We start from the raw sequence: 18,537 nt of genomic DNA on the forward strand, positions 1-18,537 counted from the left end.
ACAGGGAATGGGAAGATGGGTGCTTAAAACCTTTCTAAAAGACGCTTACCTATTTCTCCCATCGTGCTTTTTTTCTAAATGCTTCAGAGTTTCTGTGAGTAAAATAAGAGTGCTGCCATAGTAGTAATCAATTGTACCTGGCCATGTCTACACTAGGAAACTATTTCAAAATTACTAAATTCGACGTAGCTCCCGATTTAACACATTCAAAATAGAGTGTTCCCACTACAGGGAAGCATCAAAATTAGTTTGAATTAGTCCGAAATAAAGCAGTCTGGGGAGGGCACCAGGAGGGTAGATACTTCTTGTGGCTGCTGGGTCAAACAAGCTGTGACATGTGCTTACAGGGGGCTCCTCCATACAGCCACGTCAAACACGCCTCTCCTCCACTGCCTCTCGTAAAAGGGATGCAGTGGGCATGTGCCTTGTGCTCTGGTTGCCCTTGCGGACACAACAGCACTCACACAGTGGAGCCAGAGCTGCTGTAAAGCCATGCCAGGCTCATGGGCCTCATGCTGCGCCTCATGGTGTAGTACTTCCACACTGCCCTCATGTTGCTCCAGCAGGACGGGAACCAGCAGGATGAACCCCAGCCCATGTTCACCCAGGTCCTGGCACTCCTACTGCTGCATATGTCCCTCAATCCCCTGGACACTGTGGAACGTCGCTTCTGGCAGAGGGAGACAAGCTCAGACTGATGGAACTGCATCGTCCTGCAGGGATGGGATGATCAGCAGTGGCTGCAGAACTTCCATATGTGCCAGGCCACATTCCTGGAGCTCCATGCATGGCTGGCCCCTGCCCTCAGGCGACTGGACACCCATGCAGAAGCGCGTAGCCATCACACTGTGGAAGCTTGCTATGCCAGACAGCTATGGCTTAGTAGGGAACCAATTTGGCGTGGGGAAATCCACAGTTGGGGCTGTGCTCATACAAGTAGCCAACGCCATCAACCACGTGCTGCTACAGAGAGTCATCACTCTGGGAAACATGGACATGATTGTGAATAGCTTTGCCACCATGATTTTCCCCAGTTGCAGAGAGGCCATAGATGTCATGCACATCCCCATCCTGGCCCCCGACCGCCGTGCCTCGGACTTTATCAACAGGAAGGTACTTTTTCAAGGTGCTTCAGGCTCTCGTGGATCACAAGGTTCGCTTCACCGACATCAGCGTTGGATGGCTGGGAAAGGTGCATGACTCCTGCATCTTCTGGTACTCCATCCTGTTCTGAAAGATCCGTGCCCACACTTTTTCTCCTGAACACACTCTCAGAGTCTGGGAGGTGGACATGCCCATCGTAATCCTGGGCAACGCAGCCTATCCCTTGTTCCCCTGGCTCATGAATTCCTACACAGACAGTCTGGACCCCACCAAGGAGCACTTCAAACCAAGCTAAGCAGGTGCCGTATGGTGGCGGCAGGGGCAGATGACTGTTTTGCGGGGCCCCGGGCAGCATAACTCCGCGGGGCCCCCCAGGAGCAGATGACTGTTTTGCGGGGCCCCGGGCAGCATAACTCCGCGGGGCCACAGCACATGCGCGGGGCTTTTTTAAGCAAGGGGCCCAGGGCGGCCGCCCCGTTCGCCCTGCCCTGTATCCGCCCCTGGGTGGTGGAGTGTGCGTTTGGCCATTTTAAAGGGAAGCTCAGGAGTTTCCTCATCCACCTGGACCTCAGTGAGTGCAACATCCCCTTCATGGTGGTGGCCTGTTGTGTGCTTCACAACCTATGTGAAAGCAAAGGGGGAGACTTTTCTGCCAGGGTAGGGGGCTGAGGCTGAACATCTGTCCAGGGAGTTTGAGTAGCCGGACGCCAGTGCCATACAGAGAGCACCACAAGGGACTGTGCTTATCAGAGAGGCCTTGAAGGAGAGTTTCATGCAAAGCCAGTTCTGAGACTCTCCTCTGTGCCTCTCCACAAGGGGCTGCTGCATTCCCTCTGTGCCTTTCATCCCCCACCTCTCCTTTCCCCTGCCCTCTATTCTTACCTTCCTCCTCTCCTGCAGAGCAAACAATAAAAACATCTTTTGTATATATAAAAAAAACAAAAACCCAGGACTCTTTATTTGGGGAACATACAAAAAGGGAGGGACCGAGAAAAGAACCTGGAATGCAGGAACAGGGAGAGGATGCTTGGAGGGGAAGCCATGGGTCTGGGGGGAGGCAGGGAAGTGGCTGGTGGCTCGCTTCATGCATGACGCTATGCGCTCCCTCACCGAGGTGAGGGTGGAAAACATGGTGTTGTACTGCCATGCCAGTTCGTCACAGGCGGCCTTCCTTTGCTCCCAGTCAGCCCAGCACTCCTCCCAGTCGGCCTGGAACTCCTCTCGGTCAGTGGCCTATTCCTGGCATTCGTCATTTGAGTCCCTGGATGGGGGACTGCAGGCAGGGCATCTGCTCCTGCATGAGTTCCTCCCAGGTGCATTCCTGTGGATCCCACTCAGTCAGGTAAATGGCATAGGACGTGCCAAGCTCGCAGCTGACCCAGCTGTGATGAAAAATTCAAAGGGTAGACATCACAGGAGACACTGCTGGCCCTAATCTGAGCCAACACCAAAGGTCTTGCTTCAGATGATGGTGATGGGTTTTGAGCAAGACTGTATGTTGCCTAGGCAGTGGGCACTTTCCAGCAGGTATATAGATGTCCTGGGGACAAACAGACATGGGAAGGTGCTGGCCACTCCAGGAGCCTGCGAGCGGAAGGAGGGTGATGGGGCGGCTCAGCTTCCTTCTGTGTCCCGCACACACTGGGTTCAGCATTGGCGACATCCTGCAGAGAATTTCTATCCCTGTAGACTGAAGGGGGTGAGGGAAGAACAAGGGGAGTTGTTTGTGAGGGGCAGATGCTACGTGCTGGAAACAGTGCTTCTTCTTCGGGTAGTCCCCGTGGGTGCTCCACTTCTGGTGTCGGGCTGGTCCCGGCGCCGCAAATCGGAGCTTTAACAGAGCTGTGTGTGTGTGTGTGGTCGGGCAGCGCGCGTGCACTCCCGTTTCGCGCCTTTCATCTACCGCGCGCTGCCCGGCTCCCGCCAGTTCTTCTCATCCGCCTTGGGTCGCAGACGGAGCTTCCCTACTCTCTCCTCAAAATTTCCCCCTTCTTCCCTTCGGCTGTTTGCCGTGGGGAAGCCTCATAACTTTTACTGTTTAAATATAGACTGCGTCTAGCCCCGTTGGCAGACGCGGTTTAAAAAAAAAAAAAAAAAAAAAAAAGAAGAAAGGAAAGAGTATACTGAGAAAGAGCAGGGCTATATATAGATATACGCTGTTGGCGTTTTTTTTTTTTTTTCTGTTGCCTGCTCTGGTTAAAAAAAAAAAAAAAAAAAAAAAAACAAACAAAAAAGGAAGGAAATAAAGTTTAAACGGAAAGAAAGTAACACGGAGTAACCGGGGACGCATACAAGCGGCTGCTCTTAGCCGGCGGTAACACTCAGTCCCCACAACTCAAAATGCCGGGCTCCCCCGGCTTCAAGAAATGTGAAGGCTGTGCTGAGCCAATGCCGGTGTCAGATGGACACTCGGCTTGCATTCGCTGCCTTGGGGAGACTCACATCCCCCAAAAGTGCTCCCACTGTGCCAGCCTGACGACTAGAGCCCGCAAGGAGCGGGAACGTCGCTTGAAGGAGATCCTGTTTGATAAGGCTCTCATGCCTTCCACTGCCTCAGGATCCTCTGCCTCCGACCCTACGACTGATAAGCGGAAGGCTCCTTCTGAGGCTTTGCCCTCATCAAAAAAGAGGAAAGCCTCTCCTGCTCACTCCCTGCCAGCTGCTCCGCAGTCGCGGGCAAGCGCAGGTGACAAGCCGGGCACTTCTCGTTCGAGGGTAACCCGTGCTCCATCAGTCAATAAGCCGGCCGGCACTTCAGAGTCTCGTCAGCCCCCTGCTCGGGATCCTCACCCGGCACCGGGGCTTCTTAAAGAGACAGACGCAGCGGCACCAGTTGTATCAGCGGTGCCGGCTGTTGAAGGGCTTTTAACCATGGCCCCCCACAGGGAGCTGTCCTCAGCACCGGCAGGGGATCAGCGTGCTCATACTCAGATGCCTGCTTCACAGCCCTTAACCCTTCACTCTCCAGGCTCTACACAGCCAGCAGCATCAACACAAAAATCAAATGCCCAGGGAATCTCCCAGTGTGCCTCGCCAAGGTCTCACCACGAGCCATCCCCTCACCGCTGTGCCTCTACGCACCACGCAAGAGACCATGGGCATTATTACCACCGCAGTCTCTCATCTCGTCACTACTATAATAGAGAGCGTAGCTGTTCACACCAGAGATATTCGAGATCTCCTTCTCCGGCGAGACGCTCACGATCACCAACTCATTCACCTAGAAGTACATATTACGCCAGGTATGACAGCACTAGATCTTCTGGACGCTTCTCCCCTGCAAGGTCTGGCCGGCACTATTCTCATCGTTATAGACCGGACTATCTTGAATCATCTCATCACAGTCACTCTCGGTCTCATCGCAGGTCTCCATGTTCCTGTAGATCAGTTAGTCCGCGCTCTGGGCGCTCGGAGATCTCCAAGCGTTCTCCGCTACGACGTCCCGTATCTTCTCGTTCCCCCACGCATTGTTCTCAAATGTCGGACCTAGAGGAAGGGCAACTCTCGGAAGGTGAGCAGGATATCTCCCCTAATGCCAGTTCACCACAGCCCTCTAGGGATGAACCGCTGTCTATGGGCGAGAAGTCTCCACCGGATGATCTTAAGGAATTCCAAGACCTGTTTAAACGTGTAGCGCAATCTCAGGAAGTGCAGCTCACTGACTCTCAAGCTAAACAGCATAAGCTGTTTAAGAATCTGCACCCTAAACAACAGAGAAAGATTGCACTCCCGGTAGATGAAGCCATCTTAGAAGTGGCACAGGATATCTGGCAGACGCCAACATCGATACCGCCAACTAATAAGAAAATTGACAAGAAGTATTTCGTTTCATCCAAAGGACTGGATTTTCTTTTCAATCACCCTCAGCCGAATTCCCTGATAGTGGATGCGGTTCGTCACAAGAACAAGATGCCCCAATTCAAGAATTCCCTACCGGATAGGGAGACAAAGAAATTGGACCACTTTGGTCGGAAAGTTTACTCCTCCTCGACCTTGTTACTGCGGGTTGCCAATTATGCTGCTCTGTTATCGAACCATAACTTTGATAATTACTCTAAGTTACCGGAACTCATGCAGCACCTCCCTGACAGTAAGAAGTCTCTCCTTAGATCAGTTGTCCAGGAAGGTTTCACCGCATGTAGAACAGCCCTTCAGATAGCCGCGGACATTGCTGACACAGCCGCGCGAGCAATGGCAACAGGCATTGCGATGAGGAGAGCTTCCTGGCTACTGTCAGCGGGAGCTCCTAAGGAGTTGAACTCCAAAGTGGAAGATTTACCCTTTGATTGTCAGAAGTTGTTTGCCTCTACTACCGACGAGATCCTCCATTCTGGCAAGGACTCTCGTATGACCCTTCGTTCTCTGGGGATGTACACGTCACCTTTTAAACGCAGACGATACTACCCTTTCCAGAGGAAATATGATTATTTTCCCTATAAGCAACAGCAACAGCAGCAACAGCAGCGTGGATCTGACCAGTCTAGATTCAGACAGCGCCCTCAGCGCAAACGTCAGCAACAGAACCGCTCTGCTGCTCGACCTTCCCAGAAGCAGCAGGTTTGACTCCCGTGCAGAGGACGCGAACATGTCTCCAACGGTCAGCACTCGGAAGCCTGCAATCACCACCACCACTCTATTCCACCACCGCCTCAGGCCATTCCTTCATCAATGGGCCACCATTACATCGGACCGATGGGTCCTAGAGGTCATATCGTCGGGCCTGACAATCCCGTTCGCATCAATCCCTCCGACCACTCCTCCCACCCCATCCCTTCTCAGGGACCCGTCTCATGGGGCCGCTCTTCGAGAAGAGGTTCTTCACCTACTCGAGATCGGAGCCATAGAGAGAGTACCCGACGAATTCCGAGGCAAAGGGTTCTACTCCAGATATTTCCTGGTTCCCAAAAAGTCCGGAGGGTGGAGACCGATCCTGGATCTGAGGGGTCTGAACCGTTTTATTCGAAAGCAGCGCTTCAAAATGACCACCCTGGCCAAGATCATGCCAGCGCTAAACAGAGGAGACTGGTTCGCAGTCCTGGATTTGCAAGACGCATATTTCCATGTAACGATTCACATAGCCCACAGGCGTTTTCTCAGATTCGTAGTGGGCGACGATCATTTTCAGTACAGGGTTCTGCCTTTCGGCCTCATTTCGGCCCCAAGGGTGTTCTCCAAGACACTAGCGGTAGTGGCTGCCCATCTTCGAAGGATAGGAGTCGTTATCTTCCCCTACCTCGACGATTGCCTCATCAAGGCGCGCACCCAGTTAGAGGCTCAACACATGGTAGTCGCAACTCAGGAGTTGTTCGACTCCCTCGGCCTTATCGTGAACACTCAAAAATCGCGCCCACGACCTACGCAGATTTTAACCTTCATAGGAGCGCGTCTCGACTCCCAGTCGGAAAGAGTCCATCTTCCACTCGAGCGTTTTCAAGTAATGCAAGACCTGATAAAAACAGTTTTGCACGCTCCAATGCTCCCGGTACGCGTATGTCTCCAGCTTCTGGGACATATGGCTTCCACGACAATCATAGTGCGCCATTCAAGACTGCACCTCAGGTGTCTGCAGCATTGGCTAAGCACGGTTTACAAGCCTACCGACCACAGCATTCGCAAGACGGTAGTACTTCCAGTACATGTCAAAGACTCCCTAGTATGGTGGACGAATCACAACAACATGTTGTCAGGAGTTCCCTTCCATGCACCACAACCGTCACGAGAGATAACCACAGACGCTTCTCTCATCGGCTGGGGTGCCCACATGGGCACAAAAACAGTTCAGGGTCGTTGGTCCACTACGGAGATGATGCTCCACATCAATCTTCTCGAGCTTCGAGCCGTGTTTCATGCCTGCAAACATTTCAAGGTATACATAAAAGGTACTGTCACCAGAATCCTCACGGACAATGTAGTCGCAATGTACTACGTAAACAGACAGGGGGGTGCCCGGTCCCGCTCACTTTGTGCGGAGGCTATCCGTCTCTGGAAATGGTGCATTCGAAACAACATCTCTATAGTTGCGTCATACTTACCGGGTGTGAACAATACCACAGCCGATGCACTGAGCAGGTATTTCCCCCAGGACCACGAGTGGGTGATCCGCACAGATGTCCTCTTAACTCTCTTCCATCAGTGGGGGTTTCCGACGATAGATCTCTTTGCAACACGTGCCAACGCAAAATGCAGAGCTTACTGTTCCAGAGCGGGAGTGGGACCTCACTCGCTGGGAGACGCATTCCTCCTTCACTGGGGCACATCACTCTTGTATGCATTCCCCCCTGTTGTACTCATTCCCAGAGTACTCGAGAAGGTTGTGATGGACAGGGCACGAGTGATACTTATAGCCCCAGCATGGCCCAGGCAGCCATGGTACTCAACCCTTCGGCAGCTCTCTGTACGAGCACCGCGCCGACTGCCTTGCCTACCAGATTTGCTGACACAACAGAGAGGCTCACTGCGTCACCCGAAGCTGGACACTCTGCACCTCACTGCATGGATGGTACATGGTTCAGCGAGTCCGAGAATCTTTGTTCGGACCAAGTGAAGCGTGTTCTCCTGCACAGCAGGAGAGATTCCACCAGGAAAACCTACCTGTCAAAGTGGTCCAGATTTGTACGATGGTGTGCTCCTAAACTCCTGGATCCCTTGCTTTCGCCGATGCATGTCTTATTGGACTATGTCCTTCAGCTGCAGGCAACCGGACTAGCCATTTCATCACTTAAGGTCCACATAGCGGCAATAGCTGCTTTTCACTACCCCGTTGAAGGCAAGTCGGTTTTTTCTCACCCCATGATGGTTAGATTTCTCAGAGGATTGGCTAACCTCAACCCACCACGGAGACCTCCGCCACCTGTATGGAGTCTTGACCTGGTTATCGATGTCCTCACTGGGCCACCGTTTGAACCGCTGGCCACGGTACCGCTACCGATGCTTACGATGAAGGTACTTTTTCTTCTGGCTATAACATCAGCACGCAGGGTGAGCGAGTTATCCGCACTAATGTCAACGCCTCCCTATACGGTCTTCAACCCGGAATCAGTGATACTGAGGTCTCATCCAGCCTTTCTACCTAAAGTATGTACGGAATTTCACATAAACGAACCAATTGTTTTGCCATGTTTCTACCCAAAACCGCATGCATCTCAGCGAGACGCTCTCCTGCATACGCTCGATGTCCGCAGAGCCCTGGCTTTCTATATAGACAGAACCCGTACTTTACGTAAGACGGACCGCCTCTTTATTTCAACATCGGGCTCTTCTAGGGGCAAGTCCTTATCCGCCCAGCGCATTTCCAAGCTGGTTGTCTCTTGTATCACGACGTGCTATACTATCCGTAAGAAGTCTCTCACCTCGCAACCTAGAGCTCACTCAACACGAGCGGTCGCTACGTCTACAGCTTTCGTGAAAGGTGTCCCTCTTCGTGACATCTGCCGTGCTGCAACTTGGTCTTCAAATTCTACCTTTTCAAGACATTATGCAATTGTTCAGCACTTCACCACTGACTCAGCAGTAGCCTTGGCAGTGTTGCCTACTGCTCGGAATACCGATTCCGAAACACACGTTTAGCCGAGATTACTGCTTCGGAGTCACCAGAAGTGGAGCACCCACGGGGACTACCCGAAGAAGAAAAGGAAGTTACTCACTTCGTGCAGTAACGATCGTTCTTCGAGGTGTGTCCCCGTGGGTGCTCCACGACCCGCCCTCCTCCCTGCTTCGGAATCTTGTTTTTTTCTGTCTTTCAGATAGGCGGTGAGACGAACTGGCGGGAGCCGGGCAGCGCGCGGTAGATGAAAGGCGCGAAACGGGAGTGCACGCGCGCTGCCCGACCACACACACACACACAGCTCTGTTAAAGCTCCGATTTGCGGCGCCGGGACCAGCCCGACACCAGAAGTGGAGCACCCACGGGGACACACCTCGAAGAACGATCGTTACTGCACGAAGTGAGTAACTTCCTTTTATGGGTACCCCTCCTTTTCATCCCCCGGCAGGTTCCCATGCACAAGATTAGTCTCCTACACATCACCCTGCTTAACCGGGAGCAGATGCTGACTGAATAAGGGCATGACCCTGGGCCGTGTGCTCCACTGCTGTGTGGTTCCATGACCCCAGACTACTTCGTGGTGGTTTGTCATGGGAAGGTGTCCCACCATGGAGGCTGGAGTAAGGCAGGCCTCTCTGGGAACTTTGTGAGAATGAGCGAAGGGTTCTTGTGTGAGCGTCATGGGGCTGAGTGCTCCACACTGGCACTCCATGTGCACCCACATGAACAGACCATTGTGCAACCTACCAGACCAAGTAGGCCCGTGGTCACCAACAGGTTGATCGCGAGCTACTGGTCGATCGCGAGACCTTGACCAGTCACTCGCGAGGCGTCCTGTCCGCCCCGCCCCCATTTCCCTCCCACCCCCCAGAAGCCCCACTAATTACCTCAAGAGAGAACGGAGCTAGTGTCGGTTTCAGAAGTCCCGCAGCTTAGCGCCACTTCCGGTGATTCCAGAAGTGCGCTAGCTGCTCTGCCGGCCGGGTGTACTGCAGGAGGGAGCACTGGCTCCCTGCACCGCACAGGAGGGGTGAATCAGCCCTGCGGGAGTCGGCCCCCTGGGCAGGCGCGCGGGCAGGGCTTTCCTGCGCGGTGGGGGAGGGGTAGTTGTCCCCGGGGCAGGCGCGCACGCGCGGGGCTTCTCTGCACGGGGGAGGGGGGTTGGCCCCAGGGCAGGCGCGCGCTGGTTTCCCTGGGGGGGGGAGGGGAGAATCCTGGGAGGAGGGAGATGCAGGGGACTCTCTGCCTCCACTGGCACCCCACTCCCCAGCCCCCACTCCCCAGCCACAGAATGCTGTCCCCACTCCCCTGGCCCCAGCCACAGAACTCTGTCCCCATTCCCATCACCACTCCCCGAACTCTGTCCCCACTGGCACCCTGTCCCCAGCTGCAGAAACCTGTCCCCACTGGCACTCTGTTCCCTGCTGCAGAACCCTGTCCTCCACCCTCTGCCCTCCCAGCACCCTGTTCCCTCTCCCCTGCCCCCAGCCACAGAACTCTGTCCCCACAAAATGTATAATTATAAATGCTTCATTTTAGATTTAAATAGCATGAATAAAAAACAGACCATTTATTTCATAACTATAAACATGTGATTTTAATTGTATGTATCGCATAATTTAAAAATAAAGTGTTTATCAGAGTGTGTAAGTAAGGGCTGGGGATAGCAAGTGATGGACAGGAGGAGAATAGAGAGGGCAGGGCTTCAAGGAAGGGGCGGTGCGGTAGATCTTCGCCTGTTCTGAGATTTCAAAATAGTAGCACCAGCAGGTCCACATGACCACTATTTTGAAATAACTATTTCAGAATTGGCATTCTTTCTGATGAAAAGCCGAAGTACAGATTTCAATTTAAACGACCGATTATTTTGAAATAACAGGCTTGATAGTGTGGATGCTCTGCTTATAAATTCGACCTTAAGGGGGTTATTTCAAAATGAAGTCCTAGTGTAGACCAGGGCTAAGTGAGATTTACACAGGCAGCTTCCTCTACATGTATTTATCCTCAAGGACGTTAATAGACCTCAGTTCAGGTACAATAATCCACAAGAATGGATTATTTAAAGGAAGCAATATCTATGTTACAACAACATCTATCTGAACAAATACCATGTGCCAGTAATAGCACCAGCTAAACCAAAACCAGTAATTAAGTGGGATAAGGCCCAGGCACTTTAAAAGAACAGCATGCCATGAAATATAATCATGACAGTAAATAATGAGCTCTAAATTCAGGTGACGTTCTTTCCGTATAGTTTCAAGACTGTGCTTGAAACTTTTCAAGGGGGTTTTCAAAGTTGGATCATGCAGCCACCAGGGAAAGCCTCATGTGGGCCCATGACACTTTGTTTACGCTAGAGTTCCGCATCCATGGAGCCTTGCAGCTCCCATTGGCTGTGGTTTGCTGTTTCTAGCTGAGGGAAGTGGCACAGGACCACCAGGTGCTTTCCCTGGCAGATCTGCAACCCAAGATTGAAACCCTCTGCTCTACCTATAAAACTACATTCTAGGAGTCTCCAAGGAAATTTTCTGTTCATCTTTTAAAATCCTCCAAAAACAAATAAATATCTGAAATTTTGGTGAAACTGGTATCGTCTGTGTGATAACTAGGTATATGTTTTTCATATCTACACTGTCTAATTTGGTTGCCTCATACTGTATGGTCTGGTTACTAAACTGAGCAAATTGTAGTGTGCCATTTCATTGCCCTTGGTATCATTTTGTTTTAAATGTATTCTTTCATTCCTCCATACACATATGAACAAAACATTGCTGTTCCAATTAATGAGTGTGTCCAGCATTATTCTAACAAAGTGTGTGGGATGGGGGAACATGTCAAGCAGCCAGTTAACTCAGAGGGATCATATATGGAGCAATACATATCTAATTAGGATACCACTGACAAACAGCAAAATATTTGTCTTCAAAATGACACTTCTGGGTACTGGTTGTTCAATAAGTTGCAGAGAGAAGAGCCTAGTAACAGTTATGATAATTGGAAATTACTAGTGCTGCAATTTCATTCATAGTAGGCAACCTTAGGTGCATTTTTATAAAGGAGCTGCACCCATTGAAATAGAGGAAACAGATCTTTTTTTGGCAAGAGTAGAGGTGGAAGGTGTTAAAAATCTTTATTGAATTTTCAAATGGCCAACAAAATTCAGCCAAAGATTTCTTTCTTAATCCAAAGACCAAATGGGCTTTTACCCAGTTATTCCAAGTGTTCAATCTGCACTCAGCTAAAACTAATATAGCCATATAGGGGTAAGCAGTGAGGTGGCAAAGTTTGCAGATGATACTAAACTGTTCAAGATAGTCAAGACCAAAGCAGACTGTGAAGAAAAAGATCTCATCAAACAGTGATTGGGCAACAAAATGGCAAATGAAATTTAATGTGGATAAGTGTAAAGTAATGCACATTGGAAAAAATAACCCCAACTATACATATAATATAATGGGGGCTAATTTAGCTACAACTAATCAGGAAAGAGATCTTGGAGTTATCATGGATAGTTCTCTGAAAACGTCCACTGTGTGCAGTGGGCATCAAAAAAGCAAATAGGATGCTAGAATTATTAAAAAAGGGGTAGAAAATAAGGCGAAGAATATCTTACTGCCCCTATATAAAACTATAGTACGCCTACATCTTGAATACTGCATACAGATGTGGTCTCCTCACCTCAAAAAAGATATTTTGGCCTTGGAAGGGGTTCAGAAAAGAACAACTAAAATGATTAGGGGTTTGGAACAGGTCCCGTATGAAAGGCTAAAGAGACTGGAACTTTTCAGTTTAGAAAAGAGGAGACTGAGGGGGGATATGATAGAGGTCTATAAAACCATGAGTGGTGTGGAGAGGGCGGATAAAGAAAAGTTATTTATTAGTTCCCATAATAGAAGAACTAGAGGACACAAAATGAAATTAATGGGTAGAAAGTTTAAAACTAATAAAAGAAAGTTCTTCACACAGCGCACAGGTTAGAGGGCACTAGTGACTTCTGACCTTCTTTAAAACATAACTCTTATAATAATGTATATTCCAGAGGTTTAAAAAGAATCCCAGTTTATACTTAAACTTATTCATTAGAAAAATGGAGGCAGAAGCTCAGCAGCAGAGTGAGGGCTATCCTGTTTATTGCGTTGAGTGTAACATGTATGATTACCTGCCCTGTGGGCAGGTGGCATATGTTGCAAAGAGCTCCTGACCCTCAGAGACCGAGTTCAGGCTTTGGAGGCCAGGGTGGCTGAACTGGAGGAGCTAAGGGAGGTAGAGAGCTATGTTGATGAGACTTTCCGGGACACTGTAGTACTGTCCCACCTCCAGTCTGAGAGCCCCAGTGCTCTTAAGGAGGATGAAAGTCTCAAGGGAACAGAGCATTCAATGGGAGCAGAGGGAAACCATCCCATAGTTGGGACCCTCCTCCCAGAGGATGTTGCGGCATCCTCTCGCACTGAGGATACCTCTGAGGGGGAGGGAATGCCAGTTAGGAAGATGCAGGTGTTAGTAGTGGGTGATTCGATCGTTAGAAACCTAGAAAGTTGGGCTTGTGATGACCGGGAGAACCGTATGGTCACTTGCCTGCCTGGTGTGAAGGTTGCGGATCTCTCGAGGCATCTAGATAGACTTATGTGTAGTGCTGGGGAGAAGCCGGTGGTCGTGGTACATGTAGGTACCAATGACATAGGGAAGCGTAGGAGAGACTGTCCTGGAGGCCAAATTTAGGCTGCTAGGAAAGAGACTGAAATCCAGGACCTCTATGGTGGCATTCTCAGAAATGCTTCCAGTTCCATGCATAGGGCCAGGAAGGCAGGCAGAGCTTCAGTCTCAATGCGTGGATGAGACGATGGTGTAGGGAAGAGGGGTTTGGATTTATTAGGAACTGGGGACACTGTTGGGATAGGGGGAGCCTACCCAGGAAGGATGGGCTCCACCTAAACCAGGGTGGAACCAGACTGCTGGCACTAAACATTAAAAAGGCCGTAGAGCAGTTTTTAAACTAAGAGATGGGGAAAAGCCGATTGGTGCGAAGATGCACATAAATCGGAGGGAGACTTCTCTTAGAGGAGAATCCGTTGATAGAGATTCTCTAAGCTGTAGTCAGAAAGAGAGACAGGGAGAGGGTAAACTGTGGGCCAGAGCAGACAAACAACCGCATACAAAGGAATCCAATGCATCAGGGAAGGGCAGATAAATAAGCAGTGGCAAATTTTTAAAGTGCTTCTACACAAATGCTAGGAGTCTGACTAATAAGATGGGTGAACTAGAGTACCTAGTATTAAATGAGGAGATTGACATAATAGGCATCACTGAAACCTGGTGGAATGAGGAAAATCTGTTAGACACAATCATACCGGGATATAAAATATATAGAAAGGATAGAGCAGGCCGGGTGGGTGGCGGAGTGGCACTGTATGTGAAAGACAATGTAGAATCAAATGAAATAAAAATATTAAGTGAATCAACATGTTCAATAGAATCGCTATGGATAGTAATTCCATGCTCCAATAATAAGAAATTAGCAGTAGGAATATATTACCCACCACCTGACCAGGACAGCGATACTGACATTGAAATGCTAAAGGAGATTAGAGAGGCTACCAAAATAAAGAACTCTATAATAATGGGGGATTTTAATTACCCCCATATTGACTGGATACATGCCACCTCAGGAAGAGAAGCAGAGATGAAATTTCTCAATGGCTTAAATGACTGCTTCTTGGAGCAGCTGGTGCAGGAACCCACAAGGGGAGAGGCAATTCTCGATTTAGTCCTGAGTGGAGTGCAGGATCAGGTCCAGGAAATAACCGTTACAGGACCGCTTGGGAATAGTGACAATAATATAATAACATTCAACATTCCTGTGGTGGGAAGAACACCTCAGCAGTCCAGCACTCTGGCATTTAATTTCAAAAAGGGGAATTACACAAAAATGAGGAGGTTAGTTAAACAGAAATTAAAAGGCACAGTGACTAAAGCCAAATCCCTGAAAGCTGCATCGAAACTTTTTAAAGACACCATAATGGAGGCCCAACTTAAATGTATACCCCAAATAAAAAAAACATAGCGAGAGACCTAAAAAAGAGTCACCGTGGCTTACCCACCATGTAAAAGCAGCAGTGAGGGACAAAAAGGTATCCTTTAAGAAGTGGAAGTCCAATTCTAGTGAGATAAATAGAAAGGAACATAAACACTGTCAAATCAAGTGTAAAAATGTAATAAGAAAAGCAAAAAAAGTTTTTGAGGAACAGCTAGCCAAAAACTCAAAAAGAAATAACAAAATGTTTAAGTACATTAGAAGCAGGAAGCCTGCTAAAAAACCTGTGGATCCCCTAGATGATCGAACTATAAAAGGAGCAATCAAGGACGATAAAGCCATAGTGGAGAAACTAAATGATTTATTTGCTTCAGTCTTCACGGCTGAGGATGTTGGGGAGATTCCCAAATCTGCACCGTCCTTTGTGGGTGATGAATCTGAGGAACTGTCCCGGATTGAAGTGTCATTAGAGGAGGTTTTGGAACAAATAGAAAAACTTAATGTTAACAAATCTCCGGGACCGGATGGCATTCATCCAAGGGTTCTAAAAGAACTCAAGTGGGAAATTGCTCAACTGTTATCTGTGGTTTGAAACCTATCTCTTAAATTGGCTTCCTTACCTAATGACTGGAAGATAGCCAACGTGACACCAATATTTAAAAAGGGCTCTAGCGGCGATCCGGGGAATTATAGACCGGTAAGTCTAACTTCAGTACCGGGCAAATTAGTCGAAACAATGTAAAGAATAAAATTGTGAAGCATGTAGAAGAACATAATTTGTTGGACAAAAGTCAACATGGTTTCTGTAAAGGGAAATCCTGTCTTACAAATCTATTAGAGTTCTTTGAAGGGGTTAACAAACATGCGGACAAGGGGGATCCAGTAGATATAGTATACTTGGATTTTCAGAAAGCCTTTGACAAGGTCCCTCACCAAAGGCTCTTGCGTAAATTACATGGCCATGGGATAAAAAGAAAGGTCCTTTCTTGGATTGAGAACTGGTTAAAAGACAGGAAACAAAGGGTAGGAATAAATGGTAAATTTTCAGAATGGAGAAGGGTAACTAGTGGTGTCCCCCAAGGGTCAGTCCTGGGACCAATCCTGTTTAACTTATTCATAAATGATCTGGAGAAAGGGGTGAGCAGTGAGGTGGTTAAGTTTGCAGATGATACCAAACTGTTTAGGATAGTCAAGACAGAAGTAGACTGTAAGGGACTCCAAGAAGATCTCACCAAACTGAGTGAATGGGCAACAAAATGACAAATGAAATTTAATGTGGATAAGTGTAAAGTAATGCACATCAGGAAAAATAACCCCAACTATACGTACAGTATGATGGGGGCTAATTTGGCTATGACAAATCAGGAAAGATCTTGGCGTTATCGTGGACAGTTCTCTGAAAACTTCCACACAGTGTGCAGCGGCGGTCAAAAAGGCAAATATGATGCTAGGAATTATTAAGAAAGGGATTGAAAATAAGACCCAGAATATCTTACTGCCCCTGTATAAAACTATGGTACGCCCACATCTCGAATACTGTGTACAGATGTGGTCTGCTCACCTCAAAAAAGATATTTTGGCCTTGGAATTGGTTCAGAAAAGGGTAACTAAAATGATTAGGGGTTTGGAACGGGTCCCATATGAGGAGAGGTTAAAGCGACTGGGACTTTTCAGTTTAGAAAGAAGAGACTGGGGGGGGATATGATAGAGGTATATAAAATCATGAGTGGTGTGGAGAGGGCAGATAAAGAAAAGTTATTTATTAGTTCCCTAAATAGAAGAACTAGAGGACACCAAATGAAATTAATGGGTAGCAAGTTTAAAACTAATAAAAGAAAGTTCTTCTTCACATAGCATGTAGTCAACCTGTGGAACTCCTTGCCAGAGGAGGCTGTGAAGGCTAGGACTATAATAGATTTTAAAGAGAAGCTAGATAATTTCATGGAGGTTAGGTCCATAAAAGGCTATTAGCCAGGGGATAAAATGGTGTCCTTGGCTGGAGAGGGATGGCAGGAGACAAATTGCTTGATCATTGTCTTCGGTCCACCCTCTCTGGTGCACCTGGTGCTGGCCACTGTCGGCAGACAGGATGCTGGGCTATATGGACCTTTGTTCTGACCCAGTACAGCCGTTCTTATGTTCTTATGAAATTAATGGGTAGAAAGTTTAAAACTAATAAAAGAAAGTTCTTCTTCACACAGCGCACAGTCAACCTGTGGAATTCCTTGCCAGAGCAGTCTGTGAAGGCTAGGACTATAACAGAGTTTTAAAAAGAGTAGATAAATTCATGGAGGTTTGGTCCATAAAAGGCTATTAGCCAGGGGGTAAGGAATGGTGCCCCTGATCTCTGTTTGTTAAAGGCTGGAGAAGGATGGCAGGAGACAAATTACTTGATCATTGTCTTCGGTCCACTTCCTCTGGGGCACCTGGCACGGGCCACTGTCGGCCGACAGGATACTGGGCTAGATGGACCTTTGATCTGACCCACGATGTCCATTCTAGTGTTCTTAAAGCATTTATCAATCGTAAGTATTGTTCAGATACTTAAAACAGTTTTAGGCCTGGAATCCTCAAACAGCTGCTTTCAACTGAACAAGCAAGCAAGTAGCATGTGGCTCCAGTCATTCCCTGCTCTCTTTTACGTTTTACAATAAACAAGCCTACATATCTGACATCACAGATTAGGTATTCACCTTTGTCAAAACTGGTTTAGAACAATGCTTGACCAGTTTGTTGGCAATTGCATAGGGACTTCAAGGACTTCCCTTATGCTATTTCACTCGTCTCTATTATCTCTGCAAATTACCCAGGAACACCTCCTCCCATTCATCCACCATTCCTTGCAACAAAGGCTCTTAAGTTTCATTTCTCTAAGTTTTGGTTTTCTTTTTCCTAATAAAGCATGCTTTAGGAGGTTTCATTTCTTAATTCTCAGCAACCCTATGTAATGAAAGAAAGATGGAAAGAGATACAAAGGAGAAGAAAGTAGAGACTGATATAAAGGGAAAAAGAAAGGCAACTTACATTCAAAATCAAGCCCTCCCATACTAAAACTATGGCAAAAGAAACATCATCGCTAAAAGTTAAGCATCGGCTTAAAAATGAAGTAATTTAGAGGCATCTAAATTACACAGCACTTACTTACAGTATATCTTCACGTGTATATCTCCTTATTCTCACTACATTTTTCATTATTACGGTCCCTAATTTTATTCCCAATTAAGAAAAAAGTTTAAAAATAATCACCTTTTGCTATACGTCTTATGAATATGCAAATTTCAGAAGTTTTAAACAATGCTTTTTTTTTTTTTTACTGATCTGATGATTTTTTTTCCCCTCCCCTAGTTGTGTCTGCTCTGAATAAGGCATGGTGTGTGAACTGTTTCGCTTGTTCCACTTGCAACACTAAGTTAACACTCAAGTAAGTTTATCACATAGTTTAAGATGGAAAACAGTTGTGATCTCTTCAAAACAGATCAATAGTCATATTTTAACTGTAATAGTATAGGACATGTATAGACTTCTTGAAAATGACGTGTGTTACTATTTTAAAATCTATTTTTGCTATGTGTTCATTTCTTCTTTCAGCTAAGACTCATTTTTAACTCTTTTCGTGTTCTTTCCACTGTTTTCTCTGTGCCTTATCTAAAGGGATAAGTTTGTTGAAATTGATCTAAAACCTGTCTGCAAACACTGTTATGAGAAAATGCCAGAAGAATTTAAGCGTCGACTTGCCAAACGAGAGCGAGAAGCAAAGGATAAAGACAAGCTGAAAAAGAAAAAGCCAGTCTGTTTGTAAACTTTTCTTTTCCTCCTATCACCATCTCTGCTTCTTTCTTCTTTGGTCAGTGTTTAGGAC

General features: G+C 47.7%; 1 protein-coding gene across 10 annotated transcripts in view; it reads left to right on the forward strand.

The window, feature by feature from the left end:
- LIMS1 (LIM zinc finger domain containing 1) overlaps nucleotides 1–18,537 on the forward strand; it is a 149,485-nt gene that overhangs the window by 127,471 nt on the left and 3,477 nt on the right. For 6 of the 10 annotated variants that reach the window (XM_014569273.3, XM_075917970.1, XM_075917960.1 and 3 more), the window contains exons 9-10: nucleotides 18,024–18,099; nucleotides 18,330–18,465. In XM_014569273.3, coding sequence (XP_014424759.3) covers nucleotides 18,024–18,099; nucleotides 18,330–18,465 — 212 coding nt within the window. Of the gene's footprint in view, nucleotides 1–566; nucleotides 2,050–18,023; nucleotides 18,100–18,329; nucleotides 18,523–18,537 lie in introns of those variants that run through there. The other 4 variants (XM_006114548.4, XM_006114547.4, XM_025180379.2 and 1 more) reach the window with 3 other exon arrangements.

The sequence above is a fragment of the Pelodiscus sinensis genome, chromosome 1 (genome assembly GCF_049634645.1).
Source record: "Pelodiscus sinensis isolate JC-2024 chromosome 1, ASM4963464v1, whole genome shotgun sequence".
Taxonomy (NCBI): Eukaryota; Metazoa; Chordata; order Testudines; family Trionychidae; genus Pelodiscus; species Pelodiscus sinensis.